The sequence below is a fragment of the Artibeus jamaicensis genome, unplaced genomic scaffold (genome assembly GCF_021234435.1).
Source record: "Artibeus jamaicensis isolate MK-2021 breed Jamaican fruit bat unplaced genomic scaffold, CSHL_Jam_final scaffold_3222, whole genome shotgun sequence".
Lineage (NCBI taxonomy): Eukaryota > Metazoa > Chordata > Mammalia > Chiroptera > Phyllostomidae > Artibeus > Artibeus jamaicensis.
In genome coordinates this window covers 1,884,596-1,911,574 of record NW_026522038.1, presented here as the reverse complement: position 1 = coordinate 1,911,574, position 26,979 = coordinate 1,884,596, and the positions used below count along the sequence as shown (strand labels likewise).

The 26,979-nt window shown below is 32.6% G+C and overlaps 1 protein-coding gene across 3 annotated transcripts in view; it reads left to right on the top strand.

The window, feature by feature from the left end:
- TBCK (TBC1 domain containing kinase) overlaps window positions 1-26,979 on the top strand; it is a 186,122-nt gene that overhangs the window by 39,603 nt on the left and 119,540 nt on the right. For all 3 annotated transcript variants that reach the window (XM_037154438.2, XM_037154439.2, XM_053657031.1), the window contains exons 5-14: window positions 879-952; window positions 11,286-11,427; window positions 14,515-14,575; window positions 16,029-16,090; window positions 16,465-16,526; window positions 17,463-17,611; window positions 18,675-18,813; window positions 20,135-20,234; window positions 25,851-25,900; window positions 26,059-26,188. In XM_037154438.2, the coding sequence (XP_037010333.2) occupies window positions 879-952; window positions 11,286-11,427; window positions 14,515-14,575; window positions 16,029-16,090; window positions 16,465-16,526; window positions 17,463-17,611; window positions 18,675-18,813; window positions 20,135-20,234; window positions 25,851-25,900; window positions 26,059-26,188 (969 nt within the window). The remainder of the gene's footprint in view (window positions 1-878; window positions 953-11,285; window positions 11,428-14,514; window positions 14,576-16,028; window positions 16,091-16,464; window positions 16,527-17,462; window positions 17,612-18,674; window positions 18,814-20,134; window positions 20,235-25,850; window positions 25,901-26,058; window positions 26,189-26,979) is intronic.

Below are 26,979 nucleotides of genomic sequence, written 5' to 3'. Positions count from 1 at the left end.
TTTCAGGAATAATCATAATGTCATTAGTTTTCATGTGAAAATAGGATTACTCTTTTCCTCTGATTCTTTTCCAGACTTTCAGTACAGTTACCCTATGACATTAAAAATCACAAAAGAGAAAATGGTGCTTATTAATTTTATCTTTATAATAGTAGAGTACCTAACCAATGTGAATTGCTTTAAAATATAAATGTTTTGTAATTCTGGGGAATAAAGTTCTGAGGAAAAACAACAAACTAATTTTGAAATCAACTTAATTTTTAATCTTAAACATCTAGAAAAGGGAAAACTGAAGAGATTTGTAACATATATTTGCCTTTTATTAGGAACTTCAGTTTTGTGATAATTATGATCATTCTCAAACAATATCAAAAATTGTTGGAAATCTAGCAGATGCACTAATGTCTTAATGATTTGGGGCCTGGTCTTTTCAGTTAAGAACTCCCATGCAGGATTAAATTATAATGTGAATGGAATTGCAACTCACTGAAATAAAATATTTTGTAAAAGTTACCACAAAATATTCTAAGCAAGGATTCAAGGCAAATGCGAAGACTTTTGCTTTTATTCGCTTTATCAAAAAGCTTGGAAAATATAAACAGCAAAAATTTTTATGTTTGTGTGTGTACATACACATATACATGCATGTATATGCATACTTACATATAAGTATATATGTATACACATAGATTATATTTTTAAGAAATGTAAAGCAGACTCTAAATATTGGGAAATAGTTTTTAATAAAATTATGATAAATATATTTTAATGTGTCTGACTATATGATGGATTCTTTATTTATAAAATGTATAATGATGATTTTCCCTGCCGGTAATATTAACACACTTCAGAATAATTGTTTTTCTTTATTTTTGTAGGGACATGTTAAATTATCTAAATTTGGACTTTATCACATGACAGCTCATGGTGATGATGTTGATTTTCCAATTGGGTAAGAATATGTGTTCTTTGAGCTCTGTCCTAAACTGTGTAATCTTTGATAAAGTGTGTTTTTTGTTAATTATTTGTGACATTACTTTTTGACATACAACTAGCTTTTATTAACATAACTTACTTTTTCAAATACTTTTAAAAGAGTGCCCATGAACTTTCCCAGCACCCGCAAGTTCCCTGATGTTGATCTTTCATTGAATTGGCAGACAGGCTGACACCTTGCTTACTTTATATTGGTCACTAATTAATTTTATTTAATTCAGAATTAGATAAATGTGAAGCAACAATCCTGACAAGATTCTTTTTTTTTTAATAATCTTTATTTTTATTATTTTTTTTTTATTTTTGGTTTTTTTATGTATGTCCTTAAAAGACTGAAAAATTGCTCTCATTTTTCTTTGTTTCTGAATTTAATTCCCTTCTTTTTAAAGGTATAATTGTATCTTAAGACTCAAGTCATTGTAAATTTCAGAGCTGAGGGGACAGATTCTATACCTGAAAGTCTGTGTTTAAGTTTGAGGGCTTTATTTGATCATTTCTGATATAAAAATATAGGTTTATGTTGTCCTCCAAGAAAAAAATGAACATTTTTTCATACTGTACTCAAATGTATGCTTTTGACATAGATCTCTGTGTTATTTTTATTGTATAGTTTCCTTTTTAAACATTTAAAGAATAGAATTCTTTTATTATTTGAGTGTTTAATTTTGACATTATTTTAGGTATATAGAAGTTATAAACTAGTCCAAAGAAATCTTGTATACCCTTTACTCAAATTCCCCAAATATTAACATTTGACTACATTTGCTTATTTACCTCTTTCTTTTACCTTCTTCCTACGTATGTATGTGTGTATAAATATATTTTTAATCATTTAAGAGTAATTAGTACCTAAAAATGACCTTTACCCCTGAATATTTTAGCTTGTATTTCCTAAAGTAATGAATTTTTTTTATATAAATACAAATGAATGATCAAAACCAAGAAATTAATATTGATATAATACAACTATATAAGCTATGAACCTTCATCATACTTTTTAGTTATTGGGCGGTTGTTTTTAATAGTATCCATTTGTGTTTTGCTCTTTTGAACTCTCTAAAGTCAGTTTTATCATCTCATTACTGAGAATTATGGGTTGGGATCATGGAGTATTTTTTTTTGCTTAAAAAGTTAATTATATGTTTTTAAAAAGATCTCATTTATAAATTACCCTTTTATCTTTAAAAGTTAAATTATAGGTTTCTTGCCAAAACTAGATATGTTAGGACATTGAGCAAAAAAAAAAAAAAGGCAAAAAGACTCATGGACAGGACAGCCACATGGTTATTGCAGGGAGGGGCAGGGGATAAGAGGACTAAATGGTAATTGAAAAAAATACAACAAAAAGTAAATAAGCTAAACTGTTTAATCATTCTTTCCTTTATTTATTAAGAAAATATTTATTGAGCACCTTCTCTTCTGCCTGCTGAATATGCAAAATCAGTGAAGTATATTCCCGTCTTCAAGAGGCTCAAGGTTTATTGGTATTTTTTGTTTGTGTTGATAGCCTACTTATGAAGGCACATAAATTCATAATTTTAAAGTTCTGCCTTTCAAAACTTGTGGTCATAGGCAACAAATAATTGTTGTTACAAGCACTAAAACAGTATTTTGTAAAAATACTCTTCACTATTTGTTTAAAAACAAGTTTTGAATGTAGTAGAAATAAGTTCACAATAAACTCTGGTATCTTCATCATATGTGACAATTACCTTCTGAAGTAGCTTTGAGGAGCTATAGTAAACATGATTCCTGCTGCTCCTTTGTTTTGTCTAAATTAATTTGTGTGAGAGAGAACTCCAAAAACATATCATAAACAAGAATTACTTTAATTTTTTGCCTTTTACTTAACGGTCCTTTAGGTTATGATGATGAACAGAAAAAAGGAAGTGATTTTTCTTAAAACATATCAAGCATTTTTGAGCTACATTCGAGTTGAAAATGCTTGGGTGGAACTGGTCTTACATTGCAGTTTGGTCTGGCTTACTTTGAAGTCTTAGACCCAAAGGGTCTGAACAGAAAGTATCAAAGAGCAAAATGTGAGACATTAGCCAGGAAAAATAAAGTGATCAAAAAGCTAAGGCATGAAAGAAAATATACCAGAAGAAGGTTTCAGTTGATTCGAAAGACAAATATTGAGGAATAACAAAGTAAAATGTTAACATCTGTTTTAAAATATTATAAAGAGTTAGAATTGAACATTCATTTTAGCAGGCCAGCAGTAGCTTAATATGTTGTTAAAACTTCAAACAGGTGATGAAAGCCACTTATATTTACCCCACCGGTCATACAGCAAGGTTCTGGTAATTGTCTTTCAGTGTTAAAATGCTATGTTAAAGAAAAGATACTTGTTACAAAGAGATATTCTACATTAAAAAACAATCTTAGGGCTCATTGTTTTTATTAATTTAATCAGCCCTTGATTGAAGCAAGGGCCACCTCTATGCTTCTAAAGCTCACCAGTCAGGGTGTTAGGTAATTTACTTATAGTGTTCCTTGACTTTTTACTACTCATACTATTACTTTGGGGGTTAGATGTGCTAGAAATCAGGATTAAAAATGGCCACTTTTTCTGGACATGTTATGGCGATTATGATAAAAGTGCAACATTGCTTTTTTGACACATTTTCTAGTTTTATTAATGTATTTCCACATATATATTCACAAATATTTATAACAGTTTAATTAGGTAGGCATTATTATTTCTATTTTACAGATCAAAAAGCCCAAATTATACATATAATATGTGCTAGGACTGAAATGTAGACCACAGGTATTCCTGTATCAAGTCTGGTACCATTTCTACTAGCCTTCAGCTGTCTCCAAAGACATCCCATACTCTTTAGAAGAGCAATATAATATCTTAGGGTAAAATGACCTAATACAAATTTGTGTACGAGAGAAATACATGGAGAAATTAAAAGAAAATGTTAATATCATTTTCATGATATTAAAATGAAAGAGAAAAACCTAATTTGCCCATTTAAATTTAAGTTATGCTCCCTGACTTAATTGGCTTGTATTTTACAAGTAAGTAAGAAGTATTGACAATCATACTGTGAGAAGGTGTCTATAGAAACACACAGGAAAAAAATGGAAGTAATAAATGAGTGCTTACATGGTGTTTATTACGTAGATGTTACATACGTCTAAGTATATTTTGATTAACATCATTATTGCAGTGTGACATGATAATCTAATATCATTAAATCAGAAAATCTAGATAGAAAAAATATCTACATGGTTGTGCTCATGACTCACCTTGACAATAAATGAAGTAAAGGGTAGGTACACATGCAACAAACAGAGCAGAAGTTCACTCATTCTTCATTTATATTCTGAAGCTATTGTCCTTCCTTTTGTGTCCAGTCAGCAAGATTCAAATTTAATAATTGCTAGTAGGTCTGCCTCTTACGTATGATTTGCTTTTTAAATTGTTGTCTCTAAGGCAGTCCTAACTGGCATTTTGATAAGGGATTAAGCAAAAAATACATATGTCTATAAAACATATAGACACAGACAACAGTATGGTGACAGCAAGAGGAAAAAGGGGGCAGATGTACGTGGAGGTGGGTGAAGGGGAGACAAATGGGGACGGAAAGAGGCTTTGGGCAGAGGGCACCCGATGCAGTGTGCAGGTGATGTTTTGTTGAGTTGTGCCCTTGAAAGCTGTATGGTTTTGGGAACCAGTGTTACCCCTATAAATTCAATAAAAAATAAAATAAATATTCTTTTTATTAACAAAAATATACTGAGCCATTGGTAGTGGCTGAGGATTTATAAAAATGAATAATACTCAGTGCCCTCAAGGAGTTTATTTATATGAGAGGTAAACTTTTGTATATTAAAAAATATAAACGTAAAAACCTCAAAATATGCAATATTACATATTGTGTATAGCCTCTTATGTAAAATACAGAACAGGTAAAATAAGTAGCTGACAGTCACTAGAGAACAATAAGAAAGATACTAACAAAATACTGTGGGGATTACTAAGGAGAAATAGTTTCCTTCTCAGCAGATCAACTTCAGGTTCATGGTATTGTTCATGAAATGAATTTATCAGAAAGAGTTTTAGTCATATAGGAAGATTTTTTTAATGTAATATGGTTTTCTTACCAATTTCTTTCTATTTTGCCATTGAATTTTTCTCCTAAGCATTCCCCTGCACTTGATAAATATTTATCTTCAGTGAAATATACTGAAACTAAACAATATCAAAGTCTCATGAATAGTAACTAGGATGAAATGGTTGATTGGAGAAAAAAGTACAAATTTCCAAAGTTCCCAAACAGTATTTTAAAAGCTGAAAACACCAATTATAGAAGTGTAGAAAAAGTTGCCTTTCCCAAGGAGATACCAAGACCAGACTCATAGACAAATTCTATCAAATCTGTAATGAATGATTAAATTCACTGCTATTCAAGTTGTCATGCTATACATTTTAGGATTTTTTAGGGACCTTTCATTTTTTAGTTTTGGGAATATATTTTATTTTACTTACATATCCCCAAATTATATTTGTAATAAGTAATCAATATAAAAATTGTTGAGATATTTTACATTCTTTTTCTTTTTTACAGGTCTTCCAAATCTAGTGTATACTTTCATACTTACAGTACATTGCAAATCATTCTAGCCATATTTCAAATGCTCAATACCCACACGTGGCTAGTGGCTACCATGTTGGACAGGGTAGCGCTAAAGAATAAAAATCCAGATTTCTTAACACAGTTTACAAAGTCCCACATTTCTTCCTAGTCTGATCTTCTGCCTCTCTCCCACGTATGCCTCCCACTCTTTGTTCTCACCTTATTGTGCTACCGGTACGCTCCTTCACACACCCATGGTCACTGCTCCTTCCTCAGTGCCGCCCCCACGCCCGGTAGCCCTCCTTACCCCCAAGTCTGTTCCCTTAGCGCTGCCTCCTTTGTTGAGTGGTAAGCTGCTCTTAGGACATTAACCCTAAGACTTCTCAGGGATGCCAGATAAAATGTTTAAATACAGATTTTACTTATTGTATTGTAATTTTAAATTTATTATTATAACATTAAATGTCACATCCTGCCCTGGCTGGCATAGCTCAGTGGATTGAGCATAGGCCGGTGAAGCAAAGGGTCGCCAGTTCAGTTCCCAGTCAGGGCACATGCCTGGGTTGCAGGCCAGGTCCCCAGTAGGGGACACATGAGAGGCAACCAGATATTGATGTTTCTCTCCCACTCTTTCTCCTTCCCTTCCCCTCTGTCTAAAAATAAATAAATAAAATATTTTTTAAAATGTTGCATCCTGTTATTTTATGTCATTATTAATAGATGACTTCATTACAAAAACTACTCAAGAGTCCTCAAAAAATTATTAGAATAAAAGTGTAGCAAGGTTGCTAGATACAAAATTAAGCAAAAAATTATTTATAAATCAGCAGAAAATATGAAACACCTAACAAGAATAATGAGGTATAATCAATAATTTTGTGAAAAAAGAATGCATCTTTTTTGAAATACCTAAATAAACATGGATCTATCATGTTCATAGATAGTTAGTGTCAATATTGGTGTTAGTCCAGTTCTTCCTAACCTGTCTCAACATTTGATCTGATTTCCATAGAAATTCCAACTGTGTGTGAGAGAGAGGGAGAGACATTACAGGATAAACCTCATATGTGTGTGTGTATAGGACCAACATCTGAAGAGGGGCCCAGACACTCCTGAAGATACATTAAAGTGTGTGTGTGTTGGGGGCTTGTCATAACACTTACCAGTAATTATTGTATAATGTTATGGACTAAAATAGTATAATAATGTTTAATATTTGAAACAGGGCTCAATTGCTTATTGATGTATGACTAAAGATAACATTGTACAATATAGAAAAATGATTCCAGTTGAACTAAGAAACTTAAATAGGCAAGGTAAACTATCAAACTTTTAGAAAATACCACAGATCATTTTAACAAGATAAAAAAATCACTTAAGTATGGTAGAAAAGATTAATTAATCTGAAAGATTAAGGACTTCTCATTTATAAACAAATGCCAAAAAGAGAATGAAAAGACAAGCCAGAATATGGCAGAAATGATTTTAAGTAATAATTAATGAAAATGGAATTAATGTCCAGAATTATAAAGAACTTTCCCAAAACAGTAATGGAAACACAAACAACTATGGAGGAAGGGTTACCATAGCAAGCAAGTCACAGCTCCCCTTAGAAACGAAGTCCTCCTTGCATAGTTGGTTCTTGACTAGCACGTGAGAACTTCAATTTCAAAAGCATTTGATCCCATGGTTTCCTGTGCCTGTTTGTGTAAAGAATGTGGTTTATGCAGAACAATGACTTTCCTTCTGGGGGTCTTGAATTTTGATACGTGCTAAGCTGAGGATGCCTATATGACCAGTTAACAGTAAAAACCTTGGGCACTGAGACTTTTATGAGCTTTCCTGGCCAGAGCATTGCATACATGTTTCTACATTTTTTTTTCCTGGGGAAAAGTGTGTTCTATATGACCTCTGATAGGAGGGAGAGAGAGTGAGGAATCCTACATATACAGGTTCCTCCAGATTCCCTGTGTATCTTTTTTTCCTGTTATTCAGCTATATATTCTTACTCTGTCACTGTAATAAATCCTGGCTGTCAGGTGCTGAGGGACAAATACCACATGATCTCACCTTTAACTGGAACAAAATCAACAAAAGAAAAAAAGCAAACAAAATATAATGAGAGACATCAAAATTAAGAACAATCTAACAATAGCCAGAGGGGACAGGGGAGGGGACAGAGGGGAGAAGGGTTTTCTGGAACTACAATAAAGCAGTATGCTGAGTGAAATAGGCCAGGTGTTGAAAGACAAATACCATATGATCTCACCTTTAACAGGAAGCTAAACAACAAAACAAACAAGCAAGCAGAAAAAAAAAAGACACTAAAATAGAGAACAAGGGGACAGCGACCAGAGGGGAGAAGGAAGGGAAGTTAAGGGAAAAAAGGGGAGGGATTTGGAGGAACAAATAGGAAGGACACAGGGACGAGAACTAAGGGGGGTGGAAATGGGAGGGAGGTGGGGAGCACGGGGCGGGGGAGGCTGGGATGGGAGAAATAGACAAAAAACTGTACTTGATAAATAACTAAATAAAAAATTAAAAAAAAAGAACACATGGACAAAACCAAGGGGGAGGGTGGAAGCAAGAGAGGGAGGGGCTTTTGGATGGGGTTGCAGGGAGTGGTGGGGAGAAAATGCAGACAACTGTAATTGAACAATAATAAAATAATTTAAAAAAAAGAAAAAAATGCAGGGGGAAATATCCTGGCTGTGAGTACTTCTGTATGCTTAGTTTTATTTGTCCTGGTGAGTGTCTAAATGTGGCGGTGGTATTGGGAACCACAGCACAACAATTTAACAGAGATATGGATAAAGACCTAGAGGGTATTTTGGTAAGTGAAGTAAGTCAAAGACAGATATCATATGATTTCCCTTATATGTGGAATCTGAATAACAAAATAAATGAACAAACAAAATCGAAACAGACTTACAGACACAGAGAACAGACTGACTGCCAGAAGAGAGGGGACTTGGGGAACATGGTGAAAGAGGTAAAGGGATTAACAAGTAAACATTGATAGTTAAAAAATAGTCACAGGGTATATGAAGTACAGCGTATGGAATATAGTCAGTACTATTGTAATAACTATGCATGAGGTCTGTCCAGAAACAGTCCAGCCATTGTTAGTATGAGGAGAGTGGTTTGTATGATGTCCACGTAACCTGGCAGGCAGCCGCAAAAAGCGGACTGGAACGTGCATGCATGAGCAATGACGACTTCACTGCTCTGGTCTGGGGGGTGGTAGGTGCTGTTGAGTGAGCATGCCTACTGTGTGGTCATCACATTCAAAATGACTGAGCGAGTAGAGCAAAGAGTCTGCATCAAATTTTGTATTAAGCTTGAACATTCCGCCACAGAAACTGTTCAGATGATTCAGGAGGCTTTCAGGGGTGATGAAATGAGCGCAGCACAAATGAAAGCGTGGCACAAGCACTTCAAAGGTGGTTGAGAATCTGTTGGAGTGGCCCACGTTCTGGAAGGCCTGCAACAAGCAGAACACCTGGGAAAGTTGAACATGTACGGGCTACGATCAACAAAGGTCGGCAATTCACAGTGTGAGAACTAGATTCTGATCTGGGGATTCCAGAAGCTACTGTGTGCGAGATTTTGATGCAGGATCTTGGCATGAAACGTTGTGCCAAGCCACAAATTCATCCCGTGGCTTCTGCCACCCGAGCAGGGGGAACATCATGCTGCAGTTGGCAGAACGGTGTGAGGTCCCAAGGAGCCTACTTTGAAGGGTACTGAGGTGTCAGCATCCTATGTACAATGTTTCTTGTACCTTGTATCTTCTTCAGTAAATGTCGCTAGTGCTCACATTCCATGGCTGGATACCTTCTGGACAGAACTTGTATGGTGCCAGGTGTGTACTGAAAATATCGTGGGGAATGCTTTGTAAAATACATGGTTATCTAACCACTATGCTGTATCTCTGAAACTTAAATACCAAATAACATTGAAGGGAAAAATAAAAAATACTTGAACAGGCATGTCAGAGAATAGCACACTTACATATCTAATAAACATGAAAACATGCCTCAGTCTTCTTATCAGGGAAATGCAAATTAAAATCACAATGAAATATAGGTTTCATCTACTAAATTGTCAAATATTTAAAAGCCTATCACTATCATGTGTTGGAGAAGAATTAAAGAATAGGAAATGTAATATACTGCTAAGTGGGAATACAAATTTATTCAATGCCTCTCAAAAAACCTTGTCACAATATCATAAAATGTTAAAAATAGCTTAGAAATTTAATTCTTGGCTTATACCCTTGAAGAAACCTTTGCAGATATACAGTGTACATAGTACATTGTATATAATTTTTACTTTTATTTTTTATCCTTACCCAAGGACATTTGTTTCATTCCTTTTAGAGAGAGATGAAGGGTGAAGGGGAGGGAGAGAGAGTGAGCAAAACATTTATGAGAGAGAGAAACATCAGTTTGGGGATTGAACCTGCAGCAAGCTAGGTATGTGCCTGACTGTGAATCAAACCTGCTACCTTTTGGTCTACAGGACGTTGCTCCAAGCATCTGAATCACACCAGCCATAGAAGAGCAATACTTTATAATATTTAAAAAACAGCAAGCAAGTTAAATAACCATTGATATTAGAATGGATAAGTTATGATATATTCATAAATAGAAGTAAAATTAATGGCATAGCTATATGCAACAATATGGATGACTTTCAAATAAATAATGTGGGTTGAAAAAACAAATCACAAAAGAATACTGTCTAGTAATATAAAGTTTAGAAATATGTTTGTCTAAATGTACTTAGGAGTACACATATATGGTAAAACTGTAAAGAGATGTAAGAAAATGATAAATATCAAATTTCTAGCCGTCTCTTTCTTTTTCGGGGGATACCAGGGAGACACAATTAGGGAGAAGCAGAAGTAGACATTTAGTCATAATAAGATATTCTTTACTAAAGCTGCTTGGTAAGTACATAGGTATTTATCAGAGCTTTATTTTCTATAACTTATTCATAGTTAATACTCTGTCTATAGTAAATATTTACTCACCACAGCACTTACTAAAGCAGTTTTCAAGAAAATTTATGTTGGTGAAGGAAAAGGGAAATTGTCACCCTTTTGTTTTGCTTGTAAGAATATAAATTGATACAACTGGAAGAGTAAGTTGGTGATGTATATCAAAATTTTAAAGACAATATACCTTATGACTCTGTAGTGCCACATCTAGAAATTTGTCATCTCTGCATACATTTGTGGGAAATGAAACATTCATATTCATTTCAACACCATTTATACTAGAAAAAGAATGGAACTTCCAAAATGTTCTTCATCAGAATTTGGTCAAATAAATTAAGAACCTCAATACAATAAAATTGGCAGTTTTCAGAAAGAATGAGGAAAATCTATACTTACTGTTGTAGAATGATCTCTATATTTTACGTGAATAAAAAGGGTACAGAGTAGCATGTATAGTGTGCTGCCTTGTGGGACCATGGTGATGGGTGGTCCAGTTTACATGTACATAAATATGTATGAGTGATGGGAGTATGGGGGTGGAGAGTCTTATTTTTTTATAGATTTTAAAAATACTTGGACTTCCTGTTATTCAAAATAATGAATATTGTTTTCAATGATAAAATTGAAACAATCTTCTTCTTTCCCCTGTTGGAGTTCATAGTAATTATAAATTTTTTATTCTATCATTATAGGTATCCATCATACTTGGCACCTGAGGTAATTGCACAAGGAATTTTCAGAACCACTGATCATATGCCGAATGAAAAACCACTGCCTTCGGGCCCCAAGTCGGATGTGTGGTCTCTGGGGATCATTTTATTTGAACTTTGTGTGGTATGTATAAAGAACTTTAATAAAAAGAAATTGTGTGTTTATTAGAATAATTTTTGGATAGGAGAACTAGTCATAATATGTTTTTTGCTTCACAAATTGACTATTATGAGGAGAAATGGCTCAATTCTCAATTATTTCTATTTTCCAAGGAATTATCAAGATATTTTGAAAATATTGTCATTAATTTTTACCATATTTGAGAATTAGGCATTATTTCTTCATTTTTGTGTTTAGGAATTAATTCAACAGCAGAGGTAATAAAGCATTATAGTTAAGGTATGTCTTCTATGAGTAATTCAACAAATGTTAATATTTACTATATATATAGCATCATGACAAATTCAACAAGGAGTAGACTGTGATTAAGACACATACCAAAGGAGCTTATAAATTCAAATCTATAAACTTTGAAGATAAACACAGAGATCTATGTGAATACCAAGAAAGGAAATATTAATTTAATCATGTGGGCTTTATGACATTTTAAGTGCTACTCAGAGTTTAGGCAGTCTGACTTAAGGATGGCAAACTGAAAGCCTTAAATCTTCCTCTGCATCATCAAACCTTTTGATTTAAAATATTAAGATGTAAATTGATAGCATGCCAACAATTAACAAAGGGAGCGTCTGGTACATTAGAAATTCTGAGGAAATAGGGGAGAAGCTCACTGGAAGTTACTGCAGCTGCTCAGTCCCCCAGAAGTTTTAATGGTTCAAAGGTGTATAGAATTTTGCATACTTACATAACAAATACGAAGCATCTAAAGATGACCTCTACAAATGAAAACAACAAACAGAAGAATTTACAACACTGAAAAGACTTTAAAAGAAATGTGTATGTTCTTTAAGAGACAAAGGAAACAATCCCATTCATGAAACAAGTATAGAAACTGTGAATCAAGAACATTTACTGAAAAAGAACAAGAATCAGCTAAGAGTTTAAATTTAAAAAAATATGTAATTTTGAAATAAAAACATAAATAGATGGCTCATAGGACACTGGACAGATTGAATATAGAACATGAAGGTGAGTAATTCCCCCAGAACATGACACAAAGAGAGATTGAAAATATGTAAAAAATTTAAAAGAAATTTTTTAAGACAGGGTAGATTCAAATGTCCTAATATCTGTCTTATAATAACATTAGAAGTAGAAAGTCCGTGGTGTGAAAGAGCCTACTAAATACCTTGCAAGGGGAATGAAAATAATCAAAACATACAAGCAACAACAAATACCTTGAAATCTTATGCTAAACTTTTAGGTGATAACTAATAATAAAATAATGCACAATATTTATTGAGCACTTATCAAGAGCCAGATATATTTTCTAATCTCTTTACATGTATTAATTAATTTTCACATCAGTCTTACTAAGTTTATCAGGTTTGGTTTTTTTTTTAACTTTACAGATGAGGAAATTGAGGTACCAAAAAGTTAAGCAACGTTTCTAGCTATGTAGCAGTATGTATTTGAGCAGACTTGTACCCATCAGTCTGCATCCAAAAGTGGCACACCTAACCAAAACACTAAACTCTCTTTACCAAGTTCTGATGTCTTTATCAGTGTTCATGAGAAAAGGGTACATACCAAGAATGAGAATTAGATTGGCAATTAACTTCTTAGCATTGTGGAAGCAAGCAAACAGAGGGACAATGCCATCGGTGTCCTTTGGAGAAAGCAATTGAATTCTTTAATGCACAAAATTAACATTCAGAAGTGAAAATGAAATAATGGATATATAAAGTTTTGATAGACAGGAAGAAAAGTTTACTGGTAAAAAAATAACACGAGTCAAAGCCAACAGAGCTGAACACAGGCAGTGTGTTCCCTGTACTGCAAGTAATCAAATGTAACTGCAGCATGTGTGTGCCATGTTCATCACAAGGTAGACAAACAGCAAGAATTTAGACTGAAAGATGTATTAGAGTCACATCTAGGAGACTTTAAAGGCCAAGTTGAGAAGTTTATATTTAGTTATATAAGATATGGGGCCATTCACAGTTTTAAAACAATTGTTGATGCAATCAAAATTTTAAGACTAGGACCTAATTTTTAGATGGTTAATATGGTATGTAAGAGATTGAGAAGAGAGAGAAGTGGTGCCTTTTTCAGTCATCTCTCTAACCTATATTTCTAATTTCATGAATATTTGAGAAAGATTTTTTTTAAATTGGAGTCTTATTTTCTTTATATAAAAACCATGCCATCTCTTCTTAAGCTTTCATATTCTAAGTCATATAAGTTTAATTTGGTTATAAAAAAAGAAACAAATTTGTCAACATTTATGAAGCCTTTTTAATGTGCAAAAAATGCTAAGCATTTTATATATTATATAACCCCTACTGAAAGTACAGTAAATATTCCATTTTTATGGATGAGAAAGGTGAGGCTTAACGTGGTTATTTACCCAAGATATATAAGTGGTGGTAGAATGTCAAATTTGACACAGTATTTTCTCAGCATGTAATCATTGAAGTCAGAAGTATTTGATTCCAGACTTCATTCCAAGGAGCCCCCTGAAGCCAACTAATAAAGAAAGAATTAAAGTATAATGTTTGTGCCTTAACATATATATAACGGGTGCTCTCAGAAACCAAAGGATGACTCTAAAATCATTTTGGGAAAAGGAAGTTTCATGGAATGTTTCTTAAGAGAGACAACAGACTGCCTGGATTATAATATATAAGTAAAAATTAGTTGGGTAGTTGAAAGGGTGATCTGAATTTTTCACCAGGGGAATCTTGTACTCTTAGTAACACTCCTGGTAGCCTGGAATCCACCTAGCCATTCAGGTATGTGCAGGTCTCAAAAGCACTTGAAATCCAACTAAAATTCAATGATTCTCTGTGTGTGTGCATATATGTGTGTGTATGTATATATATATATTTAAATATTAAATGTCATGCAACATTTTGAAAAACATGTACCCAATAATTTTTGTTTAATTGAACTAATTTTAGAAATCTAATAAAATTTCAAAAATTAAATAGAAGTACCTAATAAAATAATTTTCAGCACTGAAGAAAAAGATCTCCCTAGAAAAAATGGTGCAAATGTTTACATGAATTCTTTTCCCATTTTATTTAGGGAAGAAAATTATTTCAGAGCTTGGATATTTCTGAACGACTAAAATTTGTGCTTACATTGGGTGAGTGTCATACAATTTATCTTTCAAATACAAATACAGTTTTTAGTGACTGTTAGTAATCATACATGTCAAGGTTGTACTGGTTTAAAACAGTGAATGCACTTCTAGAAGGGAACCATGGGGTTAAGTTTTCTGCTAACCTCAACATCTTCCAGAAAGTGCTTCAATTAATATCCACATCAACTGAATTATATGTGCCTTCTCAAAGAAGTTTGTTGCAAGAGACACAGTTGGAAGAATTGGTTTATATGAACCTTTGTGACAGAATCGTGCATTCAGACATAAGTTGTTTTAGAGAGAAAAATAAGAATGGCACATAAAAGGCTCATTGACTTACAGAATTTTAAAAGATAAACTGATTTTCCAAATTCTGAAAAAAATAAAATAGTGAATACACTAAAATATCCTCACTTCAATTTTTTTATTGTCGACACTATTACAGATGTCCTCCGTTTCTCCCCCCTTCAACCCCCTATACCCAACTCCCTCCTCCCTTCCCCTCCTCCACTTCACCACATTGCTGTCTGTGTCCATATATGTTCTTTGGCTTATCTCTTCAGTTCCCCCCACACCCTCCCCTCTGAAATAGCCAAGTAAACTAACGTGTGAAATCAAAATGTGAGAACTTAAAATTATACTTTTCTGTAGCAATTTACTGTCACATAATATGTCAACTTTTGAGCTATTTGATGACTTATGTATATAATGACTCAGGAAGAATGTTTATTATTTCTTATAACAAGCTCATGTATTTTACCAGATGCAAATATTTGTAATTTAAATTTATAAAAATTTGCATAATTACTTTAGAGTGGAATAAACATATAAAAAAGAACAGAAAAACAGTGATGGAGCATTTTATGTAAAAGAGTGACAGATTGGTGGTGTACAGATGAATAGAATTTACAAATAATGTTATGGAATATTATTAATAAACAATAATAATGATAGATAAAATTCCATAAAATTTTATCACGTTTACCACATTCAATTTCAAATATTGATAATATAGCTGTTAAGGAGTCTTGGCAATTTCTAAATGTCTTCTACACACTAAACTTATACTTTAAATTCTCAGAGAAATGTGTATATTCTCCAAATTGTATGTAATAAAAATAAATTTGTCTTATAATCATGAAAAAATAATAAATGCTTTTTCAAATACATACATAGAAAGAGAAAGCATAGCCAAGAATCATCTCTTTCCTTTAACAATGCTTTGTCTACATTTAAGCTGTTATCTTTCAGTATCTGTGATTCAATTAATGTTTAGTGTTTGCAGTCTTTATTTTTACCGATATACATAAAAATTTTTAAAATCACAAGCTTTTTAATATCACAATTTCCAAAACTTCATTACACAGTATTTCAAAAAATTATCAGAGTTAAGTATCCAGTATGTCTGATGAATTAGAACAGTAGCATTAATTATTATAATTTTTCTGTTTTATAGGCTGTGTGGATGATACTATAATAGTTCTGGCTGAAGAGCATGGTTGTCTGGATATTATAAAGGTTTGTGATTATTCTGTTATTGAAAATTTGTTTATTTTGCATGTTTGAGATTCTATAACAAGCTATTTAAAGCTGTTTGGATAAAGTCTAATAAAGACTTAAAAAATCAAAACACAGTACAATGTGAAGACCCATGAATATGCCCATGTATCATACAAATGTACACTTGAAACCTATATAATCATATTAAACAATGTCAACCCAATAAATATAATGAAAGAGAAAACAATAAAGACGAAAGACAGAAGGTTTGTATTTGCCAGGCGAAAACAAATCTTTGGAACAAAAAGAAAAAGTATCCTAGATTAGCAAACATTTGACTCAAATATATTTTTAAATGTATCATTTAAAAATTTTTTCTCCATATTTACCAGGTGCTTCCCGAAAACATGATAGATCTTTTGAAGAAGTGTCTCACCTTCCACCCTTCCAAGAGGTTGGTATTTTAAGAATTTGGGATTACACTGAGATCTTTAACATATAAGTACTTGGTTTTTTTCCTTATCAATTATACCATCAATGAATTAAATAAATATACATATATATAGTAATAACTGTTAGTCTTGGCTGTTGGTGATGTATATTCATAAAAGAAGAAAAATATTAAATCATAGACAAAAAACTGGAATATACTAAAAGAAGTTACTAGTTCATTTTCTAGCCTCCAATTAAAAAATTTCTAGACTCAAATGATAGAAGAGAAATGAGAATAAAAATTTAATGGAAATTTGTATTATAGCAAAGAACTTGGATATATGGTGAGGTAAGTTCACAACTGTTGATTATACAAAAGAATTTCTGAGAGGCTTTATTTTATCTTTTCATTTGAGTATGTCACTGTTAGCTGCATAGTTGCCCCTAAACTTCTTTAGGTCTATAATGTTTGAAAATAATGTATTCTGATTTGTCTTTAGACAAACATTTTTGTAAAGACATGTTAGGATGAGAGGAATAATATTAAAAGTATAGTTTTAGGTAAATGTGCAACATTAAATTACAGGTAGGAAGAAAACTAAGAGGTATCATTAGTGTGGAATGGCATTAAATTGTATCATTTAATGTAAGGTATTCAGTAAGACTGGTACACGGTAGTTAAGCTAAAACTAAAACATTGAGATGCCCATATGTAATAAATTGGATAGTTCATAGGTGCAAAAAGCACAACAGAGGTAAAAAATTCAGCATTTACTACTTACAGTCACTTGATTGTTACATAAATGTATACTTTCAGACTCTGCCAAGCAGGACTTTTTTATATTCTGTGCTGATGAGGTATTTAAGACTTTTACCTATCCCCTTGAATGTATACCATTATTCCAGGAAATTTTAATGACTTTTGCTCATACTCTGTATTTTAAACGTGTTTCTCAAGGCCAACCCCAGATGAATTAATGCAGGACCGGGTGTTCAGTGAAGTCTCGCCTCTCTACACCCCATTTACAAAACCTGCTGGTTTGTTTTCATCTTCTCTGAGATGTGCTGAGTTAACTCTGCCTGAAGACATCAGCCAGCTGTGTAAAGGTAATGATAAGTAAACACAGGCAATGTTAGAAGCCTTGTTTTTAAAGGGAGTGTGCTTATCCTAGTTCCAGTTTTGATTGCATCAACTATGTATAATACACTAGTGAGGCTTCATGGGCACCCATCTTGGAATCGAGAGGTAATTCTGGATGTGCTTAACCTAACATTTTATATAACTAAACTTTTAATCCTTTACATTTAAATTACTCTGGCACATAAACTTTAAGAATCAAGGAGAAGAAGTGGAACCACAAAAATTAATATGTAAAACAAAGTCCTATTTCCTCTAAAATTGTTATGCTAAAATCAGGTCTTCTAATTTTCAATGGAAATTTCATTACATCACATTTATATATCACATAATTTATTATAAATTATCTCTTACATGGTATTATTGATAGGACATTTGTACTATTATATTTCACATTTTAAGGGAATATCACCTTTTTCTATCACACTATGAAAACTACAGTTCTCAGAATGTGTGCTTTAGTGACATCAGTAAGTTACTTTTATGCCAAAAAGTTATTATGAGATAAGACATGGTAGGAAATAGTTACTAAATATTCATTCAATTAAATATTCATTGGACCATGCTTTGTTCCATATACTTTACCTTCAGGTGACATTCATGTCAAATGGGGAGGCAGGCAGACACTTGGTCATATAATCACTATTACAAGTGAAGGTCAATATGAACATTAGCACATCAAGAAAGACTTCTCAGAAGAGACAGCAATGGACTAAAGACATGGATGACAGAACAGTTTGTGTTGGTTGCCTACTCATGTGGTTGCTGCTGCCCTTATTACTATCCCACAGAGCCCAGTATAGCTGAGATATATCCCATATATCTGTGAGGGTAAAAATTCCACTCTTTTTCAAGAAAATGAATGTACATTTTATACTCTATGCATTTTATAATACGAATATTCTTAAGGATATCTTACTATGTTTTTCAGTTTGTGCTTTTTTTATATAGTATCAGCTAATATTGTCTATTGGCTTTTAATAAAAACAAGAAGTGTGATAGCTATTATTCTCTTTATTTTCCCATTAATAGATATAAACAGTGATTATCTGGCAGAAAGATCCATTGAAGAAGTGTATTACCTTTGGTGTTTAGCTGGAGGTGACTTGGAAAAAGAGCTTGTCAACAAGGAAATCATTCGATCCAAACCACCTATCTGCACACTCCCCAAGTAAGAAAATAAAAATTCTGTAAATGAAAAACACAATTTAGTAATAATATTTTAAAAAAATTTTTGGCAGACATTCCAACTAAGTGATTATAAAAGCAATTACAAGTTAGTACCTTATTTTTTAATTAACTGTCTAATTACAGAGTACCCATCAATATTTTTATTATTTCTAATAAGCATTCTTTTAAAAAATAATTTGCTTAGCCTCCACTTGAAGTAGAGTTATTATTATGGAATATCTTGTAACAATTGATGTTCCATAAATTAAAAATATACAAGTCAGAACAATGTTATTCAAGAGTTAGTCAATGAATATGCCTGTTATGAGAAACTAGTTTCTATTTCCAAATACAAATCATAAATGTATATGTATTCTATGACCTTATTACTTATTCTAGGGATCATTAAGATGCTAAATTACTGTTGATAAAAATTGGCAGAACTTCTTATGATCCTGGGTACCATTCTATAAGTTAGACTGGAATTTAAATAACAATACAACCCTAGGGCCAAAATTATTGCTGTTCTCTTGCTCTTAATATTTTTTCAGAGATATGACCATGAATCTCTTAAGTTTCTACCAATGCTCTAAAATTTTAATTTTAGATTTTTGGACTAGAATTGATCATTGTAGGTAACTGTAAAAATCATCTGCTGATCATTTTTTTCTTACATGTTAAATTTTTTAGGTAATTTTGTAGGTTAGTTTCAAATAACTAACCTAAAAAAATTAGGTCTATTCAAATATAGACCATTGGTTCCATACATTCTTCTCTCCTAAACTAATTTTAAAATATTTATTTCAATTATACTGCTCAGATTGAATTAAGTAGAAAAATCAGAAAATAAAATGATAAAAATTCTAAGAATAAATGCTTTAAAGGATGTTTAAATTCTCAGGAATAATTTTCTAAAGTTTTAAACAAAGTTCATGTATTTATTATTCTGTATTCTTTAACATGAGAGGTCCATCATTACATATGATTTTTCTTTTTTCCTCAATTTATCATTATTGACTCATACAAACTTTCCCAGAATCACATTTAAATAGCATCAGAAGGTAATTTTAGCATCAAACCTGCTTTAGCAAAGTATGTAAATCATACTCTTTGATATGCTTTGTATTTATACTGTATTCATACCTACTCAACATATATTTAAAAATGAGAATTGTTTAGAGAAATTTTAAACAGCAGTAATATTTTTTATTAACTCATTTATTTTAAAATTTCTTTCTTTGATGAAGGGATCCATGACTTAGGATAAATGCTAAATTGGATTTTGTATACCCATTAAAATAAATTTTTTTAACTTCTTTCAGTTTTCTCTTTGAAGATGGTGAAAGCTTTGGACAAGGTCGAGATAGAAGCTCTCTATTAGATGACACGACTGTCACCTTGTCACTGTGCCAGCTAAGGAACGTAAGGACGGTGCTTTGGCAAACTTGCCTCAGATCCCTTTTTTTTAACTGAAACCCTACAGATCCACAAAAGCCTAAATGCCTTCCTGATTTCAAAATATAAGAGTTTCTTTACTATATGAGCCCAAGTACAGCATTTTTGGGAATGTGTTTGTACATCTTCACCTTTAGTATATATTGTCTGATTGTTCACAAAGGTGCTCTTACTTGTTTATCTTTTCACCATCATTAAATAAAGAATTTTTACTCCTCCACATACTTATTAACACATGGCAACATAATTTTTTTAAATTGTTGCTTCAAAAGATGTACAATGGTATTTTGTTATAAATACTAATTTTTAATTCTCTGATTCTAGTGCAGCCACAAATCCTTTCATATTTTTTGGCTGTTTGCTTACCTCTTCTGTGCATAACTAATTCATATCTTTTGCTAATTTTTTTATTGAGTGACTTTTTACTGATTTGAGGGCTTTTAAAAATGTATTTCCTGCAAATTTCTTCTAATCTAGCTTTTCCTTTAACTTTTTGAAGTTTCTCATAATGAACATAATTCTTTTTTCAGTGTTTTTTATTATTAACTATGTTTCATTTTTTGTGATTTACTTATTGTAACTTATTTACAGTTATACCAAGGTTATAAATATGTTTTATATAATATATTTTTATATTTTCTTTTAAGACATTTAATTTTTTTCATATTTAGTCCATTAATCCACCTGGATTTTTTTAATAAGGTGTAAGGTGGGTATCCAATATATATTTCATTCATAAGAAATAAGACATCCTGTCTTAGCATTGTATTGAATAATTTTATTTTTTTTTATTCATAATGTCAGCTCTTTCATATATGCATGATGATGATTCTGGGCTTCTATTCTGATCTTGGACTTAACTGTCTCACATTAGCCAATAATACTCTATCTTAGTACATAGTTTTATGTTGAGGTCTTACAGTCTAGCTGGGGAATACCTCTAATTTGTTCTCCTCTAAATAGACTATGAGCTCTCTTTAATCATCTTCTCAAATTTCATTAAACATTATAGGATTTTGATTTGGAAATGCATTAAATTTATAGGTTGATTTGTAGGAAATCGATGTATTTAGCATATGGAGTCCTGTTTCTTGAATATGGTAGATATACCACATTAAGTCCTATTTTATATCCCAATTTCCTTTTTAATGTTTATATATCAGTTATCAAATTAATTTCTGAGATCTTTTATTGTTGCTCTTGTAAATAGAATGTGTATGAAATTTCTTACTCTGATGTCAGTTTTTTTAAAAATAAATATCACTACTTCACCTTCTTTCAGTTAGTGTTACCATGGTATATCTTGCTCTGTTTCTTTACCTTTAATCTATCTGTGTCTTCATCTTTAAAGTGGGTTTATTATAAACAACATAGAAATGCCTCTTGTTTTTCTAAAATAGTTTTTATCTTTTAATTGGTAGATTATTGATATAGTTACATTAATATCTACCATATGGGTAACTGCTCTGTATTCCTCGCACTCTTTGTTCTCTTTTTCTCTCCCTCCTTCTCTCCCTCCTTCCACCTCTTTGTTTCTCTTTACTATTACTTCTTTTTCTGCCTTCTCAAGTTTTAATTGATCATTTTCTGTGATTCCATTTTCTCTCCTCTTTTACCATAGCCAGTATACTTCTTTAAAAATTTTACTGGTTGCCTTAAGTTTGCAATGTACATTTACAGCTAATAAAAGTTCACTTTCAAATGATGCTGAACTGCTCCCCAGGTAGTACAGGTGTTTTATAACTGTGCAGTCCTGTTTCCTTCTTCCCATCCCTAACACATTGCTGTCAGTGTTTTCACTTAGCCATAGCTGTCACCAAATTCATTTATCTATTATTTTGAATGAACTGTTATTTGTTAGATCAATTAAGAATAGGAAAATGAAAAGTATTCCTTATATTCATTTATATTTCCTCTAGTAGCCTTCCTTTCTTCATGTGGATTTAATTTTCTAATCCTGTAATTTTCCTTCTCTCTAAAGAACTTTTAACGTTTCTTGCAAGTCAGGTCTACTAGCAACAAATTCCCTCAGTTTTTGTTTGTCTAAGAATTATTTTTTCTACTTTTGTAGGATAATTTTGCTATGTAAAAAATTGTAGTTTTGTTGCTTTTTTGTTTCAATCAATATTTCATGCTGTTCTCTTCTTGCTCGCATGGTTTCTGAAGAGCAATCTGATGTCATTTGTATCCTTGTACCTCTATAGGTAAAGTGCACCCCCGCCTTCCCTGGCCACGGCTTCCTACAAGATTTTCTTTTTGTCTTTGATTTTCTGCAGTTTGAATATAGTGTGTCTAGGTTTGGGATGTGGGGAAAGGGTTGTTTTGTTGGTTGGTTGGTTGGTTGGTTGGTTATTGTGGGTTTTTTGGCGGGGGGAGTTGTGTGTATGTGTTTGTGTTTATCCTGTCCAGAGTTCTCTGAGCTTCCTGGATCTGTCTTTTGGTGTCTGTTTAATTTTTTAAATTTCTGTCATTATTTCAAATATTTCTTCAGTTCCTTTCTTCCCCCCTTCTGGTATTCTGTTACACATAGATTTTATCTTTTTTCATTGTTCCTTTATTCTTGGATATTCCATTGAATATTTTGGGTTATTTTTTCATTTATCTCTACATTTCAATTTAGAAAGTTTCTACTGACATCTTTTCAAAATGCACTTATTTTCTTAACATTCTTTTCATCTCTCTGCTTATAGTACCCACCCATTCTTATATGATGTCTACTTTTTCCTCTTAGAACCCTTCATATATTAATCATAGTTCTTTAAGTTCCTGATCTGATCATTCTAAAATCTGTGCCATTTATGAATTGGGTTCTAAAGCTTGCTATGCTTCTTCAGAGTATCTTTTTTGCATTGCCCTGCAATTTTTTATTAGAATCTCAGCATGATATATCTATAAAGGGAACTGTGGTGAATAGGCCTTTACTGTTTATCTAGCCGTTTAGTATTTTTTTGTATTTTTTAGTATTCTAGCTGTTATGTAGGTTTTTTGTCAGAGGCTAAAATTTTTCAACTGTCCTTGTTCTTGTTTTCTCTGTTGTCTTTGGGTTTCCCTAGAGACTTTTTAAAATAGGGTCTGAGACTTTTGTTTTTTTCTGTTGTAATCCACTGTTATACAGAAGCCCTATTGATACAGAGATATGGTAGGGGAGGAAAAGTGTTCTGTAATCCTATATTAGCTCTCGCACTTTTAGTGAGCCCATCTCTGGTGTAACCTTCACATGTATTTCTCAGCTTCCCCCGCTACTTCATGAGACAGAAAAGCAATAGGCAGCAGGAATTGGGTATTTATCTTCCACATCAAAGACTAGAGGAGGCTAGACTTGGGTGTTTTCTTTCCTCTCAGTCACTTAGGCTCTATAAAATAGTTTTTGAGGGTAGGTCCTTATTGATGAAAGCAAAGTACTATGGGGGAATTTCAGAATGGTTACATTACCCTTCTGCCTACAGAAGCCGAGGGGATTTTTCTCAGATCTTTACCCTGAAAAACCTGTTGATACGTGTAGAGGTAAAACTTGAGAAGTGTGGGCTCCCCTGCGGCTGGGTCTCCAGTTGTTCTCTCTCTAGTTAGTCCTTGCTAAGCCTGCAGCACTTAGTCATTTGGCCTTCAGTTTTTCTGACCAGGGTCCAGCAGTGGCTTCTGCTGCAGCTCAACTGTGATTCTCTGTATTTGCCTGCCTCTCCAGGTTTCCAGGCGGCATTTTGTTCTAATTCTGATCTAAAAATGCTGATTCTAATCTAATTCTAATTCTGATCTAATTCAAATCTAAAAAGAGTTGACTTCCAGTTTGTTTAGATTTTTTGTTGTTATTAGAGCAGAAGGAACAACTTCCAAGCTGTTTCAACATTGGACTGGAAACCAAAACTCCCAGCTGAAATTCCTTGTCGTTTCTCTCTAGGTTATAAGCACCCCCAGCCTCCCCAAACATATACACACATGTTCTTTCTGTGCCTGGATTTAGCATGATCTTCCCTTGTCTGACTGGCAGTTAATCAGGTGCCCAACCAAGGCTTCGTCCCACTGTGCTCTGAAACCGTAGGCTTTTTCTGTCATTTGATATTTTATGTATTATATAATTTGAGGATATTAGAATGTCTTATCTGTCATAATGCCAGGTACAAAAATTAAAGTATATAATTATTACTACATAATATACTGAACTCTTTGAAGAGAGAATGTGTATTGTAGATAAACAGCAATACAAGGAGCAAACAATAAACTACATCCAAAATATATGTTTTTAACTGATTTTATTTTAATCTTAGTTTGTTTAACTTAATTTGTATGTAACCCAAAGTATATAAATACAAGTTAAATTTAAATCTTACTCTAGATATATTTTAAAATGATGACATTGCTGATTTTTTGAGATACTATGGAAACCAAAAAATAATTTTATCTTATACTTGTCTGTATAAGTATTTTGTTCTTTTCTGCATTTAATATACTGAATTTTTATTTAGTACAAAAAGCAGAAAATATTTTTAAAATAATATTTATTACTTTAAGGACAGTAAATCCAAACTTCAAAAAATATAATAATGATGCTGGGAAACTTGGGGAAATCTTATTCTAGTTTATATTTTAATCCATGAAAGAAATACCTAAAGGTTTAAAGACAAGGTGGATAAGTGCATGGCCTGTCAAATTTTAGACAGAAGCCAAGCATAAACCAGTGTTTGCCAGATTCTCAGGGTGGAGGTAAAAATTTTTTCTTTGGCTTTAAAAAATTCTGGGAATAACTTGCCCTGGAGGGGTGCACAGTGGCTCTGCGCAGTGGAAGATCAGTGCTGGCCGCACACGGAGCTTGGACGTCTGTGTGGTGCCCACGGGGGCAGGCAGTCAGCGTTCAGGTTGGACGTTGAACCGGAGCAGAGCAGCAGGCAAGGGGGCATTAACTTGAATCGCCTTGCTCAGGCTGGGTGTAAGAGTTTACTACTGCCTGCCTCCTCGCATTCTTGAAGAAGACCTAACGTCCTGCAAAATGTTATTATTGGGGCAACATTTACTATACTTACTTTGTGAAGAGATAAGTAAGAGAATTGAACTTCATCAGTGGGTTTATTCGGTATTTGAATGATACATATTCAAAATATGCTGTGAGAAATTCTTTGGAATTTTTTTATTAGCACCCTTACTTTTGTCTTAGTTTGTATTAATTCTGTAGAAAAATAAATAAATCTTATTGTGCTTTAAATTAAAAGATATGTATTTTTAAAGTAACCTTCAATTAATTTAAAAATATTTTATTCATTTAATTTTGTTTAATTTATTCATTAAATTTTATAGCAGTTTTAAAAATTCTGAATTATGTTTGGAGAAAATAATAGTAGTTGTCTAACATTTACAAGACGCTCCTTGAGGTATAAATAATCAACATATTAAAAACTACTCTTCAGAGATAAATATAATCACTAGAGGAATAGTATATTTGCATATTTATGATAGGAATGAATTTTAAGTTGTATTTTATACTTCTCTTGGTACCTATATAAATTCATAAACTTTACATTGTTTTTTCTTTTTAAATGTGGTTCAATGTTTTTGTCTCAGTTCTCATATAAATATTTGTCTTTTAATTCACAGAGATTAAAAGATGTTGGTGGAGAAGCATTTTACCCACTTCTTGAAGATGAGTGAGTATATATGGTCCCCTTTTATACTTCTTTTTCTTTACTGATTGGTAAGAAACATGTTTTCTCTGAAGACTGTTTTCTAAATAGAAAACTTAATATGGTGTTTTGTTTTTTATAAATGTTGTACCCCTTTTCCTGCTTTTGTCTCTCTTCTACAGCCAGTCTAATTTACCTCATTCGAACAGCAATAATGAGCTGTCCGCTGCTGCCACTCTGCCTCTCATCATCCGGGAGAGGGACACGGAGTACCAGCTGAACAGAATCATTCTCTTCGACAGGCTGCTGAAAGTAAGGGTTCCAATGTGGAAAGCTTTGTAAGAGCCCATATTCAACCCTTATTTTTTATTTCTCAGACAATGATTAGGGAACCTTGTTAGGGAAATGTTACATGTCCATGGTAAATAAAATTAAAAAGTAAAAACAAGATGTAGGAAATATGCAAAATTGTTTAGACAAAAGATGAATAGCCATCTGTTTAAAGAGCAATGAAAAATCAGTAGGAAAACACCCATATTGAAAGAGAAGTGACTAAAAAAAAACATAATAGAAACCCAACTAATCAGTAAATCTATTCAAATGTTTAGCTTCACGAGGAATGAAAAAAATTTGGTAGGTTTTTTATTGCAAAATTAGTAAAGTGAATAAAGGCATATTAAGATTGGTACTTTCATTCCTTTGAAATAAGTATAAATGGATTGAAACATTGTGTAAAGCAATTTCAAAGTATACAGGGTCCGGCAGAAGTAACACTGTTGGTAGGGTTGTGAATGTCTCGCACAAGGTGGACAGCAATTTGAACATTTCACCTAAAATGTCATATGGTGTGCTTGAGTGTGATATTGTTATGTTACAGAATTACATGCTTAGGACTTTGAAATAAGAGATTTTTGTGTAATAAAAAGGGGCGTTATTTGTGCCAGACCCCTGTATGTAGAGCCTTAACAATATCTGTACCCTTTGTCCTAATAATTATTTTCTAGAAATCTCTTTTAAAGGACAAATTTACAAAAGGAAAAAATTATATGCAGGGATATAGAAATAGCTATAATAATAACATATTTATTAAGTACTGTCTGTAT